The sequence below is a fragment of the Strongylocentrotus purpuratus genome, unplaced genomic scaffold (genome assembly GCF_000002235.5).
Source record: "Strongylocentrotus purpuratus isolate Spur 01 unplaced genomic scaffold, Spur_5.0 spur5_scaffold_1, whole genome shotgun sequence".
In the NCBI taxonomy this organism is placed as follows: domain Eukaryota; kingdom Metazoa; phylum Echinodermata; class Echinoidea; order Camarodonta; family Strongylocentrotidae; genus Strongylocentrotus; species Strongylocentrotus purpuratus.
In genome coordinates, this window is record NW_022145594.1 from 30,263,986 (window position 1) to 30,280,658 (window position 16,673).

The following is a 16,673-nucleotide window of genomic DNA, read 5'->3' on the forward strand; positions in this document are numbered from 1 at the left end:
AAATGCAACCATTTCAGAAGCTTACAACAGTTATTGCAACTTGTTATTGATAACAAATTTCATAAAACAGGGCCCAGATTTCAAGTTTCTGATTCTTGATTTGTGTTAATTTTTGCAATTTACTATTATGAGTGCAGGAAAAAGTTAAAGACTTCATTAAGTCATCCTTCCCAGCTATTTCTTTCTGAATTGCTAACGATCGGGCGTTACACCTTGGGATACTAAGTAACACAATAGGTTGACCTGATGCTTGTGTAGGTCGTAAGAAAAGAATTATTTTTCAGTCCAGTGAAACAAACATTTACGTTGTTTGACAATATTATGCCAGCTATAACATTTTATCATGAAATGGAAAAATGTAGTGCTAAAACAAAAGTAAGAGAAAAGAAATCCATGAAAAAGTGTTTTTATTTGATTAAATGCTTTTGATTGTGTTTACGTTTAAAGTCATCATCTGTCATATAAAACAATTTGAACGCGGTATATGATTGATTTTTGTTTAGTTATATTCTCTTAATTTTGTTTGTTTGACCGAGTGATGTAAATATGGAATTTTCATGGTTTTAGATGTATATGTTGCGTATTTTTACATGAATGTATGCTATTGTCTAATAAAGGAATCCTGTGGATGAGGAGATAAAATGCTTGTCACAAAAGTTGCCATGGAGGGTCAACATTTGATCCTATGATCCAGGCTATACTTTATGAAATATATAGGGTTATGGTCGCACTTTATTTTGAGTTCAGGTAATAATGTTTACGGTTAGGTACATGTAATATGATATAATTAATGTGTATGAATATAACGTTGCTATGTTGTGATATGCAGTACATCGGATTTGCTGTTTCGTTACTAGTGTTAAATGTAATAACTTTATCTTTAAAGTAATATGGAAGGTCTGAGGTTGAAGTTGGAATTTTGGTTAGTGTAGGAAACCGACGCGGAACAACTGTCGCAGGAGCTCCTGTCATACAACCGTCTTGGAGATAGTTCTATACGATCGAGCAGCACCTAATCCAGCTGTGCGATCTGGATAGTTGTACACTGCCATTGTGTGGCTCTTGAAGGTATTATAATGGCTGTGATGTCCATCATAGGTCATCCTCCTCGTCCAAGACGTCATCATCGTCATCCGAGACGCTATCCTCCTCGCCTGAGATGTACATGTAATCCCACCTGAATTGATGTTGAGGAAAGAAGAAGAAATATAGGTTTGGGGGATAGGATCTTTGCCCTGTAACATATAAATTAAGTACCAATCCAATCAATCGTAAAAATCTGTTGTATATCCAGTTTTGCTGCAATTAATTGTTTCTCATTAAGCATTGTATTAACCTGTTACATAAAAGTAGTGGTAAGTTGCTATTATTTATTATGTTCCAATTTATTGAAGGAGATACATGTACAAACAATTTGTGATAATATTAATAGTAAATTTCAATGTTACAGGGCCTAGGCACCAGAGGCATGAGGTGGTATTCTAAAATTCAAATTATCTTTTATGCTTGTGAAAAAATGTTTCCTGTTAAAGCAAATATAAAAATACCAGTATGTAAAATACCAGATGAAAAACACCAGTATGTTACATTCAGGCCCCATTTCAAATGCACTCTGGGATAGTTTGGTGTCCAAGTCGCTTCCTGTCTATTTCACACATTATTTTGATTATGATTATGTGTGTGTGTACTCTATGTTCAGACAGTACACACAGTGATTTATCACGATTCTCAACGATTTTAAAAATGGATCATTACGTAAAAACGTATGAAAATATTTGTACACATACTAAAATTAACATATTTGGTGTTGTGATTGGAAAGAGCAAGTAGGAGCGTAGAAATAATAATGTCACCTTTCTTTGGTTGTGTTCATTGGCAAGAGTGAAACCTTGTCTGAAATATTAAAGGATGTGACTACATTAAAGGGTTCGTTGGCTTTTTAGATGACCAATGGACATACTCCATTCTGGTGGGATATTCTAAAGTTAAGCCTGTCATTTTCTTGAAGTTTCAAGAAGGTCCTTCCATTGTTTTAATCTAGACATCGATACGATTTGGAGGATCTTTCTCTTGTTTGTCATTGCTGCCGTCACCAAAAATAAAGAACCTAGATGTAGCTTTCAGAGACGTACCTATGTACATTGGCTCAAAGTTACTTCAGAGAGGCTTCATCTGTGCATTTTGGGCATATTGGCGATAGCGAGAATTTCTATGTAAAGCTGGCTATGTATTTGTACAGTTTAGAGATAAATCTGCACCAACACCTACAATTAGTCCCATTCCATGCAACCTCAATTTATGATAATTAACATAATTTTCACTTTTTGAATGTAGCAGACAACATAAGGTATAGTGCACAGAATACAACCCGAGAAAACTAAAACATATGTTTATTGGGGACACTTGTATATATTGTTCACAGCCGTCAGGCTGAATAGGATAGGTGCCTAACCGGCCTCATCAAGAGCAGACAGATCCTGTAATGAACGAATAAAACATCCACCATTTTTTTATACGAAAAATATCCTAGATCCTTGTTATTTGATTTAAAGAGACTTTCAAGATTGTTCTTAGTAATTATCGCTGATAAATAAATCCAAATTTAATAGGCTTAATTTAGCGCGAACACAGGGATAAGGGCACAAGCATCAATGCACAGTGATATACATGTATTAATCCACACACAGTATATACAGCATATTAAACTCTACATGCCCTGCTGTGGAAAGATCGTTAAATAGTACTAGAAACTATAGCATGCTTTTTCATGGAAAAACATGTAATATTCTCAGTAAAGGAATCACACATGACCCTGCTTAACCAATCATTTGATTAGGATCTAGGAGTAAGTTGTATAGCAATAAAATTAATTTGTAATTCATTATGTTTAATAGTTCACTTACCGTGGAGAGTCAGTGAGTGACTGCAGGAATGAATCAAAATCCGCTTGGTACTTTCCATTGAGCATGAAATTTCCATTACTGATTTGAGGAAAAGAATCCTGAAAAGAAATGTATGGGCATGCTTGGTGATAGTGATTCATGTAGTTTTCCTCCATTCAAGTCTGGCTGAAATACTATACCATACATGTACATACCAGGTCAGTACTCTCTCTGGCATATAGACTTAGTGTCCTTGTTACACTGACACCTCCTATACACCGCCCCTCCCCACCAAATACACACACATACAAAAAAGCTATGTTGATTGAACTGGTCAATATTTCAACAGAACTTTATGCTGACACCCCCTCCTCCCTTATCATGCACCTGTCCAAAACATCAAGAACAAAAACAAAAACTGTGCTTAAAATAAGTACACTGTGATCAAGATCTCCATCCTTGTTTAGTGACTATTCAATCTGACGTATCAGGGCTTGCCCTTAACTTTTTTTTGAGGTGGCCAGCAGGGCCACTTGGGTAGGAGATCTGGGTGGCCAAATGGATTTTCAGGTGGCCCCACTTTTATGCGTTATTAAATAATGCAAATGTTTAATAAAAAAATGCATAAATTATACGTGTTAAAAGCAGCATGAGCTGCATTTAATAATGAAAGGTGAGTGACTCTTTAGACTCTCATTCCAAATCCTCTCTCTTTGTTTCTATACTTCAGTCTCAACTTCACTTCAATGTTTTTCTCCCTTTCTCCTTGACTATCATGCATCACAAGGACCCCCTCCCCCTTAAGTTAGGATTGTACAGGGCACACAAGGCGCCAAACTTCTGCTTTTCTTTGAGCTCCAAGTTCTGTTGGAAGATATAAAATTGATTGTATATTTACTTGACGTTGTACTTCTATTCTGAACTGAATAAATGGTATTTTTGTAATTTATTATTTTGATATTTTCTGGTTATTCTGGATTGGATAATCAGTCAATAATCATGCAAAAATACATGCAGTTAAAGAGGACCACACACGGAAAGATTAGCACCAAGTCATTCAAAATAATTTAAGTCGGAATTTCTTCTTTTGTTCTTTTTTTCTTCAAGACAACATTTTATTGCACTGCATGTTTTCTTAGCATGGACAGTGAAGAACATGCATGTAATTATATATGGGCTACCCGCCCTTGAGTCAGTTAAAAAACAAACTGAAACAACTAAATAAATTAGGATGGCTGCAAATTGCCTTTTCGGTTTTGGCAAGGTACTTTCAAGGTGTTACCCTGTAAATAAAGTGATTAAATGCTTCTCTGTACACCAAGAAACAAACACAAACACATGCCAAGTAGCACCAGTCCTGTGGAAGAATAAGTTTTGGCAAAAAGCTAAATAAATATAAATACATGTATGTAAAAAAAAAAAAAAAATCAGGAAAAATGTTTCCTGATAAAATTTGAGGATCGATTTGAGGATCTGGAGGATCGATGATTTTCAAGTAAAGATTTTCAAATAATCAGCGATACAAATATAAGATGATATTTCAATGTAAACGTCTTGGATTAAAATTCTGGCAGTCATGGTGGAAAAATATATCAATTCCAAGTACATTTAAAATTGCTTTTTGATAAAGGAAAACAAATATGGTAAATGTCCAGAAAACCTCTTGTAATGTTACAAATGTATCCAGAGAATAACACCTGTATATTTACAATTACAGCTGAGTCACTAGAATTGCTCATTTCTACGTAATTTCCCTCGAAACAATGTTTAGTTTCCCTTGAAACATTGTTTAATAATTTCTTGCATTTCATCTTTTTTAAAGAGGAAGTTTGTACACTTAGAAGAAGAGCCACATGCCGGCGCTTACAATGGAAATTTCCACGTGCGCGCACGTGGCCATTGCGGCTTGATGATAACATCACGCTCTTCTTTCATTTATACTTCCTCCTGGCATTTCACTCGTACACACATTCAACATTTCAACTTCTTTTTCTATAATAAATACCGAGTTATTGCTTTAATAATGGAGTCTTTAATTATGAAAAACTTATATTCAACGTTTGTAGTCGATCAAAATTCTCAATTTATCCATGGAAAGTAGTTTCTAGCTGCAAATATTTCGTTCGGTCCGTACGTGTTCAGCACAGAATCACCAGGGGTTTAGGGCGAGTGGCAAGACTTACGGTTGTTCAGTCTTGGGTAGTATACATCGGAAGTTTGTGATTATCTATAGATGATCCTGAATGAATTTCCCTTAGATTTTTGGCTCAAAGATAGCTTGAATATCGCTTATAAATATACTAACATTGACTTTTGCAAAAAGTTAATTTTTATAAGAAAAAGATCGCTATAAATTGAAACTTTTTTTTACCGCTCAAATGTAGGCATCAAAGTCAACGCGCATGGATTATTTTCTCAGTTTCAATGAATGGCATGTCCAAATTTGGGCATTGTGTGACCCCGGGAGCACCTCCAGATTTTGATGTACACATGCGCAGTTTTTCAGAGAGTCACAGAAAAGCAGTGCCATGGCTGTCGCAGTGCGTTTCAAACGCTTGCAAAGGGCCAATGGGCGAATTAGAGCTCATCTTTACTGCCATATTTTGATTGATTCTACGATTCTACTTGTGAATAAAATGCTTCCAATATTGGAATACAACTTTAATCTACGGTAATTCTTAATCAATTAGTTCTTTCCTGCTAATTTTGATTTTTAATGAAATTTTAAAGATTGCATGTTTTTATTTCGACTACAATCACCGTTGGCTCGTACGCACATTGATGGCTATACGCGGTAGCATACTATGATAGCGCTACGCCTATGTACCGGCCGGGCCGGGGTGGCGGCGGCGGTGTGTACAGTACCTACACGACGGCGTGCATCGTTTTTATAAAGTTAGTATGATAAACAAAACATTTCCTTGTTTGATAGATCGGATTGCGTCGCTTGGAAAAGCTTGGAAAAGCTTGGAAAAGCTTGGAAAAATAAATGTCGCCTTGGTTTCGGGTAGATCTAAAGGTTAAACAAGTTGTTGATAAATAATTTATATATTAGGGCCTACTGTCCAAATATTTGGGTGGCCAGCCGGGCCATCTAGTCGGTGATTTCAGGTGGCCCGACAGCATTTCAGGTGGCCATTGGCACCGGGCCACCGCTAAATTCGAGCCCTGCGTATACTCTCAGACCCATGATGACATTATTCAAACCTTATGAATTGATTTGAACTATTTGTATCTATTAGTCTTTAGAGTACTTCAGTGATCTGTTTATACTGAAATTGTATTATTGCGTAACTAGTAACACAACACTCTCCCCCCCCCCCAAAAAAAAAACTAGATGGAATTCGACTGCGCGCAGTCGAAAATGATGCCTCCGTCATAGAGCAATATTACAAACCGAAACAGAAGAAATTTTTCGAATTCAAGTTCAATTGTAATTCATTAACAGGTTCTCAGAATATCGTGATTACAAGCAATTTCTCGTATACATATATGACCCTTTGATCTTTGACCTCATGACCCTAAAATCTACTCAGTTCATTGGCTCTGCAAGATGTCCCGAGTTAAATAGTAATCCATCTGTCAGTTCTAATAAGAATGCGTTCACAAGCTATTTTTGCATACATAATGAGCCCATGACCTTTGACCTTTGACCTTATAAACCAAGAATCTACTCAGTTCATTGGCTCTGCAAGTAACATACATGACCTAATTTTGGCAGGAATCCATCAATCGGCTCTTGAGATAACGCGATCACAAGCTGTTTTTGTATACATAATGTGCGCTGTGGCCTTTGACCTTTGACCTCGTGACCCCAAAATCTAATCGATTCATCGGCTCTGCAAGTAACATACATGACCTAATTTTGGCAGGAATCCATCAATCGGTTCTTGAGATAACACGATCACGAGCTGTTTTTGCATACATAATGAGCCCTGTGACCTTTGACCTTTGACCTCGTGACCCCAAAATCTAATCAGTTCATTGGCTCTGCAAGATACATACATGACTAAAGTTTGGCAGGAATCCATCAATCGGTTCTTCAGATAACGTGATCACGAGCTGTTTTTGCATACATAATGAGCCCTGTGACCTTTGACATTTGACCTCGCGACCCCAAAATCTAATCAGTTCATTGGCTCTGCAAGATACATACATGACCAAAGTTTGGCAGGAATCCATCAATCGGTTCTTCAGATAACGTGATCACGAGAACGGAACGTACGTACATATAGACGTGTGTACAGACTTACGGACAGACGGACGGACAACCTGAAAACATAATGCCTCCGGCTACTTCGTAAATGAGGCATGAAAACTCCTTAAACTCATCTCCACTGCTGCATGTGTACATGAATTCATCATGACATGGATATAGAGTACAAACACACATACATACCTGTAAGGTTGACGCCTTTGCATTCAGTGTAGAATAGAACTCCTCCTGGAACTCCTTTCCAACTAGTTCCAGGTAAGTCAGGTTTGGCATGGAACACAAAGCATCTGATAGGTAATGTGAAGAGGCTGATGTTGGACACTCAACATCTTGAAGCCAGACAGTCTTGACCTACATGTATACAAACAGTGATTCATACAAGTACATTACCAGAGTACACGTTTTCATTGAATTACTGCAAATATAACTGGGTGCTCTGATATACATGTATGTGTATGGCTATGCTTGGGTGACAAATGCAATGGGCTTTATATAGTCAAATATAGGATTAGGATAAGGGCTACAAATAGGTTTGAGCTCAGGTTTAGTGATAGGAATACTTTTTGGTGCAGGGATCAAGTCCCCCCCCCCCCCCCAAAAAAAGAAAAAAACTTACTTAAAAACTTTAAGTTAGTCTTCATTAAACCAAAATATCTTTTCTGAGGCAATCCTTTAAAAGTGATGTTTTTTGCAGAACATCATATTTTTAACTCGAGCCATCTGAATTCTGTATCTTACACTGCACATGAAAACCCCTCTTTTTATAATACTGTTCCTTTGTCTGCTAAGACTATTATACATTTTCATATAAAAAAATTAACACGTTGACAAAATATTGACAGCATGTTGCTAAAATATCATAACTCCTTAAATTCATCTCCACTGCTGCATGTGTACCTGAATTCATCATTGCATGGATATAGAGTACAAACACACATACATACCTGTAAGGTTGACGCCTTTGCATTCAGTGTAGAATAGAACTCCTCCTGGAACTCCTTTCCCCATAGTTTCAGTTGAGTCAGGTTTGGCATGGAACACAAAGCATCCACTAGGTAATGTGTAGAGGCTGATGTTGGACACCTAACATCTATAAGCCAGACATAGTGGACCTACATGTATACAAACAGTGATTCATACAAGTACATTACCAGAGTACACGTTTTCATTGAATTACTGCAAATATAACTGGGTGCTCTGATATACATGTATGTGTATGGCTATGCTTGGGTGACAAATGCAATGGGCTTTATATAGTCAAATATAGGATTTGGATAAGGGCTACAAATAGGTTTGAGCTCAGGTTTAGTGATAGGAATACTTTTTGGTGCAGGGATCAAGTCCCCCCAAAAAAGCTTACTTAAAAACTTTAAGTTAGTCTTCATTAAACCAAAATATCTTTTCTGAGGCAATCCTTTAAAAGTGATGTTTTTTGCAGAACATCATATTTTTAACCCGAGCCATCTGAATTCTGTATCTTACACTGCACATGAAAACCCCTCTTTTTATAATACTGTTCCTTTGTCTGCTAAGACTATTATACATTTTCATATAAAAAAATTAACACGTTGAAAAATTATTGACTGCATGTTGTTAAAATATCATACTAGTAACTCCTAATACTCATCTCCACTGCTGCATGTGTACCTGAATTCATCATGGCATGGATAAAGAGTACAAACACACATTCATACCTGTAAGGTTGACGCCTTTGCATTCAGTGTAGAATAGAACTCCTCCTGGAAATCATTTCCATCTAGTGTCAGGTCAGTCAGGTTTGGCATGGAACACAAAGCGTCTGCTAGGTAATGTGAAGAGGCTGATGTTGGACACCTAACAGATTGAAGCTCGACAGTGTGGACCTACATGTATACAAACAGTGATTCATACAAGTACATTACCAGAGTACACGTTTTCATTGAATTACTGCAAATATAACTGGGTGCTCTGATATACATGTATGTGTATGGCTATGCTTGAGTGACAAATGCAATGGGCTTTATATAGTCAAATATATGATTTGGATAAGGGCTACAAATAGGTTTGAGCTCAGGTTTAGTGATAGGAATACTTTTTAGTGCAGGGATCAAGTTAAGAATTTGGATAGTACAGGATGGAAAGCACAGAAAAATTGTTGATGGGCATGCGTTAAAACAACAGGAGGATCGACAAACACAGCCATAGTGCATTTTCTCACTACATAGTGATACAAACAGTGATTCATTAAAGTACATTACCAGAATACATGTATTTATTGAATGACTGCAAATATAACTGGGTGCTCCAATATACATGTATGTGTATGGCTAAGCTCAGTTGACAAATGTTCTGGGCTTTATTAAGTCACAAATATATATAGGATCCGCATGAGAGCTGCAAATAGGCTTTGAGCTTAGGTTTAGTCTTACGGTTTATTATAGATTATAGTGCTGGGTTAAGTTCAGAAATCGGTTAGTTCAGGGTAGTGGGCGCAGAAAATGCATCAAAAAAGATTTATAGGACTAAGTTTTACTATTATAGCCGTAGTACATGTAACTACTGCGTATTCATCTGAGTAATTGCATCCATCCAAAATATTTATGAACAAAAACAAACACAGGACGCTGAGTAATACCCAGCTCATCTTGAACATAACTACAATATGAAGGTTACGTTAATTTGCCAAATATATTTTCAATTTCATTAATTTACATATACTTCTAGATCAACATGTATGTTTCTCTTTATATAACTTTTGTTTACTAGCTGTCATCATGTGATGAGGCTGGTGTGAGGTACTCAACATCATGAAGGCAGAGAGTCTTGATCTGTACAGAAATTGAACGACTGAAATAGGTTTAACCCTATTTAGCCCGGGCTATTTTGAAACTGCGTAGCCCGGGGGGGGGGGGGGGGCTTCTAAGGCCCCCCCCCTATGATCTCGGCCGTGAAACGCCCGATCGTCGCGAAAATTTGCATACATGTCAAGTGAAGTGTATAGAATACTATGGTAATTTTAATTTTTTGAAAAATTCACTCATTAGCATATTTATGGTAATTTATGCAAATAAGGTCATCAAATTCACATTTTTGCCCATAAATCAGACATTATTCATATTTTAAGCATTCTTTCTCACTACATATATTTTTTAGACCATTTGGAATAATAATACAACACAAAACATTGAAAAACCAGGGTTATTCCTTATGTTATCTATTGTTTTGATAATTTTTTATGCATTTCTTTGTTTTTTTTAACTTATGTAGTTTTATTTTATTTCCAACTATAATTCAACTATTTGGATCCAAAAATAAACACCTAAACTATAAACAAGACCAAATAACCAATGTTTTATCTCTTTATTTGAAAAATGAGATTTCCATATGTTTTGTACACAAATCACAAAAATGAGCGATTTTCGGGCTGACATGCAAAGACAAAATGACACGTGACTTCATAATGGTAGGTTTGATTTTCAAAAAAATTCTTTCAGAAGATGCGCAAGACTCGAGAGAAAAAAGTCACAAAATTTCAGTGCAAGATTTTCTTGCGTTAAAAAATTATCGCGTAAAATGTCAAGGGGGGGGGGCTTCTAAAGCCCCACCCCCCCCCCCCCGGGCTAAATAGGGTTAACACTGGTTGATGGAGGGGGAGCAGGAATTTGTAAACATGTGGTCAGAGACCGCATCAATGAAAGGGTCTTGTTGGGGCTAGTATTTATTTGCACAGAGTAGTTTTCCCAATATTAGTCCTTTGTATACTTTTATAAGTTAAATTGAAAGATTAAACGAGAACTCGTTTGAGATTTAATCTCAATTATATAAGTAATATAAAATGAGGGTTTACGTTAAATGAGACCCCGTTAGTGCGCATGCGCTAATCAGCAATATTCGTAGATAGCCGAGGATGTGCCTACTGAACCAAGCAGAAAGATAACGAGAACTGTAATTAATAACAATACCCAGCACTAGGGAGGGTAAGGGAGGGACGTAAACCCTCATTTTATATTACTTATATAATTGAGATTAAATCTCAAACGAGTTCTCGTTTAATCTTTCAATTATACTACGTAATACCAATTTCGGGATTACGTTAAATGAGATTTCGAAGCTCAGTAGGCCATCCGATCCAGTGCTCAACACAAAAGAATATATTATTGATAGAATAGCAAGCTAAAGCATGCTGCTAAGAAGGTAAACCAGCTGACCTTAAAAAGGCGATGCCAATTCTAGGACATCCTTTAGGACGCCATGATTGCACCTATGAAATTGACGTTCCTGTTCTCTACTGGTTTCATGTAATAGTTTCGAAACGTCCGTTCAGAAGACCAGCCCGCCTGGGCTAGTATATGCTTGATAGGCAGATTTGAACTGTTTGCTGCTGAAGTTGACGCAGCTCTAGTAGAATGAGCTTTGTAGATGTCTGTGTCGATCCCTGCTGAGGTCAACGTTTCCTTCACCCATCTGGCGATGGTCTGCGTAGTAACGCGTTTGTGCGGTTTCTTGAAGCTGATGAACAGATAGCGTTCCTGTCCCCTGACGCTCTCCGTTCTGCGCAAGTAGTGCCGCAAGTAGTTAAGTACACATAACCTCCTGTCTGGTGGATATGCCTTCATTTTCAAGTTGAAGTTCACATTCCCCGGTTTTGTTTGCTTTAGGAGGTCCTTAAAAATGAACAGAACTTCGCTGCCCTTGATTTTCATGTAGTCAAGATGCAAGCTGTGCAGTGACTGGACCCGCTGGGCCGATATCAGCGCCATAAGTGTGCAAAGTTTCATAGTCAGAGTTTTTAGCGTGAGCGAATTCGCTGGTGCCCACTTCCGTAGATAATTAAACACTATGTTCACATCCCAAATCTCCTTATATCTTGGCGCTGGAGGGCGCAATTGAAAAGCTCCTTTACAAAAACGACTAATAAGAGGATGAGTTCCAACTGTACATGACGAATCCTCAAGTACTAGGAATGCAGACAAGGCGCTGCGTGCAGAATTTATAACACTATAACTAGCTCTTTCACTTTCAAAGAGTTCTGACAAAAAATCAATTACATCATTGGATCTCGCCTGGAGATAGTTCAAGCCTTTTTTATGGCAGTATGTCTTCCATTTCCTTATGTAAACGGCATAGTTCTTTGTCGTTGATGCTCGCCACGATGCTGCTATTACATTGATAGCTCTTGCACTCAAACCTTTACTTTCTAGTGGCTGGCGCAGCACCTGCAACAAAGCAAATCAAGCTGATTATTAAGCGGGTGTGGCTCATTTGTAATAGGCTGTGCTAGTAAGTTTGGCCTTCTAGCTATGAACATTGGCTCCCCAATAATCATACTCTTCAAAAGAGGGAACCATGGTTGGGTAGGCCAGTTTGGAATTACTAGTAGGCCTGTTGCATCATCGCATTTAATCTTTTGTAAGCATTTTGCGATGAGACAGAAGGGTGGGAAAGCGTAGAAACTTAATGGTTTCCAGTCGATTGTGAAAGCATCAACTGTTTCAGCTCCAGGGTCAGGCAGCCATGAGATGTATCTGTCAACTTGCTTGTTTAATCTTGATGCAAATAGATCTATTTCTGGGGAACCAAATTGCTGAGCAATTTCTTTGAATGCATCTGTATTTAGCATCCACTCTGTCTTGTGGTTAAAGTGTCTAGACATGTGGTCTGCCTCTGTGTTTAGTTTCCCTGGTAAATGGGCAGCTGATAGCCATATGTTCCTACTCATGCACCATTCCCAAATGTGTTTGGCTGCCTCATTGCAATCTGCAGACTTGCAGCCCCCCATATTGTTAATGTATGATACTGCGGTTACGTTATCAACACGGAGTAGTACATGCACATTTTCCATATCAGCACAGAAGGATTGAACGCCAAACCCCGCAGCAACTGTTTCAAGGTAGTTAATGCCATAATGCCTAGCTTTGTGCAATTCTTTTTCATTCCATCTACCACCTGTGCATGATTGGAGGTTAGTAGCACCCCAGCCAGCCCCACTGGCGTCCGTGCGCAACTCAAGGTCTGGTTTCGGTCTTCTTATTGGTGCAAATGAAGACGTTACATGCTCGACCCACCATTGAAGCTCACCCTTGGCTTCATTTGAAAGTGTCATTTTTCTATCGAAATGACCTCTGTTTGCTTTTAGTGCTGCAATTTTGTCTCTCTCTAAAGTACGATAGGAGAGAGGGCCATATTGGACTGCTGGGAAAGTTGAAACGATCTTCCCAATAACCCTGGCAACATGCCTTATTGAGGGCTCCTTAGTGTCAATAAGCTCTTGACAGAGGCGTTCGACTTCAAGCGCCTTGCTTTCTGGAAGCCTAATTTGCATAGTATTTGTATTCAGAACAAAGCCAAGGAACGTTATCTCTTTGGTGGGGGTAAGTACCGATTTTTCAGGGTGAATAATGAACCCGAGTTGTGCAAGGATGTCAGTGGTAGCCTTAACAGCTGCTTTGAGCTTTTCCTCATTTTCTGCAATGAGGATTGTGTCATCCAAATATCCTACCACAATGTGACCAGCTTGTCTGAGCTTAGAAAAAACTGGCTTTAGTAATTTTGTGAATAGCCTTGGTGCTGTACTGAGACCATTGGGCAGTGCTTTGAATTGCCAACATTGACCATTGACAATGAATTTGAGGTATTTCCTATCCTCTTGGTGGATCGGTACTGTATAATATGCATCTCTGAGGTCGACAGAGGCTAGAAAATTGTCAGGGGATACAAGATCCAGCACAGTGTGGATATTATCCATCTTAAAATGCTTATACATCATGCATTTATTCAATTCTGAAAGATCGAGGATTAGACGTACACCTCCAGTTCTTTTAGGCGTAGTAAAAATATTAGAAATGAATTCACCCTCTTCGTGTACACAGGGCTCAATAACATTTTTACGATGAAGGCTAGAAATTTCTTCTTGAATGCGCTTGGCATCCTGGACACTCCGTTTATAGCGTTTAGCCTTTAATTCAGGCAAGTCTTTAATTTTTTCTACATCAAACTCGATCTTGTATCCCGTGACAGCCCTGATAACAATAGGGTCTGTCGTTAGCTCTTGCCAATTTTTCCTAAAATACCTCAGTCGACCGCCCACTGGGGGAACACTACTAGTACTAGTACTAGCATTAGTCATATCATTTTCGCTAAAAATGAGATCAAAGTGTGAATCACTAACCTTGTCGTGACTTGGTCTTGGGAGTTCTACTTCCTCCTCTGCTGGCCCATGGGACCCCTCTGGGCACCTGGCGCTTGCATTTGAGGCTGGTTCGGAGCCTGAGACTGAGTGTACGGAGGCTGTCTGCCCCTCCTGTTCTGTCTGTACCCTAAAAAAGGGCCACCCTGCGATCCTGACATTGGCCTGCTATACCCGCGGGATTGGCTCTGTGAGCCCCAGCGGTGCCCCGGTGCATTGTAGCCACGTCCCCGATAGGGATGCGAAGCAAAGCGGTTTTTGAATTTGTCCCTCATTACACCGGCCGCTGCCAGTTGCTGATCTTTGAGATCCTTCACCTGCTTTCCAAGATCATCACCAAACAAAAGTCTAGTAGCTGGCAGAGTAGGTTTGCACAGATGCGTAAACCTTGCATTCAAGTCAGGTTTTATGAGCTCTTTTCGCAGGCAGTTCAGTTCAAAGTTAGCGTTACAAATCAACGCCAAAGCATCTTGCTGTGTATCAGTTATACCGCTCGTAGAAACGGAGCGGGCAAATGCATTGATGCCATGAGTGAGTGATTTCTGAACTCGCTGTAACTTCAAGTCACGGCTTTTTGTCATCGGAGGTAGATTGTCCCATATCACAGGGTTCACCTTTGGTGCCTCTATAATCTGACAATTGCTTGGAGCTGGGTATTTTGCAGTAACTTCATCAAGAACTTTCCCCTCCAATTGGTGTGTCATGAGATATGAAGTAGATTGGGCTATCTCCTCCTCAATAGGATCTCCGATATCCGACGCCATTGCGAATTTTGCGGCGATCGAGGGAATGACAAAGTTATCAGGTTGAGGCATGTCCGAGTCAAAATTCTCTTCCTCCGAGACGGCGCCCGCTTCGGTTGCATCCGCGGGTAGACCGTAAAAATCCATGAGCCCGGTGGGCGGTATGTCATTCCCGTGGTCGAACGGAGGCCGTTGCACATAGTCTTCCCCGCCGGTAGCCCCGGTGGGGCCGCGAGACGAAGACGGGTGTGAGCTGCCGGTGACAGCCGTAGCATTAGTAGCGGGCAACGCCTCAACCACTCGCGCAAGAAGCGCTTCCATTTTATCAAGTCTGTTATTAAAAGTAGAAAATGGAACCGTTGATTCCACTTCCTGATTTTTCTCGCTCATTGCCTTTGGCTCCGAGTCCGACTTTGTTTTACTTTTAGCTTTCCCCGGCCCACTCTTGCTGACTTTGCCAGCCGTGACTTTGCCACTGGAGTTGGGTAATTTTTTCTTTCCGTCGGAGCCCGTGGCTCCTGCGCTACCAGGCGGAGCCTGGGGTGAAAGCGCGGACGGAGGAAACGCAGCAGTGCTGCTATCCATTTGAGACATTACAATTCTATCGATAAAATATCACTTCAGAAGGGCGTGATTTATAAAAATAAGCGTCTCAAAGTTATCAGTAAATGTCAAAGGTGAAACTAAAAACGTTTTTTACCTTTGGATTTCGGGGATTGCGTGGATAATAAATCTGATTTCTTGAGCCAGAAAGGGGTCCTTTCGCTCAAATAACACGCGACTAACGAATTGCTGATTAGCGCATGCGCACTAACGGGGTCTCATTTAACGTAATCCCGAAATTGGTATTACGTAGTATAATCAGACAGTGAGAAGTCAGAATGTGTATTATTTAATAGTGCTGTAGTCAAACGTTTAACCGTCCGGTATCCGACCGCCCATGGCGGATTCCGTTTTCAATTGGACGGTTTCGTTTTCCCGTTTTTTTTTTTTTTTTTTTTTTTTTTTAATAATTTTTTTTTTTTTAATAATTTTTTTTTTTTTTTTTTTTTTTTTTAAAGTTTCGATTTATGCCCCTCCACCTGGCACTATGCCTGGCAATGTCTCCCAGCTCAGTAATCGGTGTGATGACTTACCACTTGGAAACTAGAACAACACTCCAATTTGTCTGTCATCTTGGTTTGAAAGTAATCTTTGTAATAGATCTCAATATATATTCATCCAAGTTTAACACATGGTGTACCACAAGGTTCTATCCTACATGTAGGTCCTCTACTGTTTTTAATTTACTTTAATTATCTTACACATTATTCTTAAACGACATTGTTACTATTATTTGTGACTAGTTCACAAGCACAAATCGGCGCCTTCAGTTAAATCACCTTCCTGCTTTTTCACACGGCCAAAAAAAAAAAAAAAATCGTTTAACCGAAAACCGTCCGGTTTTGACAGGCGGTTAAACGGAATTGGAGATATCCGTGATGTTACAGCTAGTACCTTCAGGTGATTTTTATGTACATTATAGTTAGATCAAAAGTGCATGAAAATATAAGGCCTTTGTCAAGAGTCAGGGATAGACAGTCCAATAGGATATGACCATACTGAAGATTCAGGTAAGAGGAAGATCAGGAATTCCTGAGCGTAGGAGCGAATTGCAGTGATTCTAC

General features: G+C 39.1%; 2 protein-coding genes across 2 annotated transcripts in view; both read right to left on the reverse strand.

Annotated features, from left to right (window-relative positions):
* Window positions 1-2,681: 2,681 nt before the first annotated feature.
* Window positions 2,682-16,673, reverse strand: part of LOC100887979 — a 53,514-nt gene continuing 39,522 nt past the window's right edge. The window contains exons 6-7 of the mRNA XM_030978012.1: window positions 8,793-8,960; window positions 2,682-3,001 (exon numbers count right to left, since the gene is read on the reverse strand). Coding sequence (XP_030833872.1) covers window positions 2,900-3,001; window positions 8,793-8,960 — 270 coding nt within the window. The 3' untranslated portion in view covers window positions 2,682-2,899. The remainder of the gene's footprint in view (window positions 3,002-8,792; window positions 8,961-16,673) is intronic.
* LOC105442077 lies at window positions 11,830-15,609 on the reverse strand. The gene is made up of 2 exons (XM_030978013.1): window positions 14,246-15,609; window positions 11,830-12,293 (listed from the first exon to the last, which is right to left on the reverse strand). Exon 1 carries the CDS (start codon window positions 15,598-15,600, stop codon window positions 14,272-14,274), a length of 1,329 nt encoding a protein of 442 aa, XP_030833873.1. The 5' UTR covers window positions 15,601-15,609; the 3' UTR covers window positions 11,830-12,293; window positions 14,246-14,271.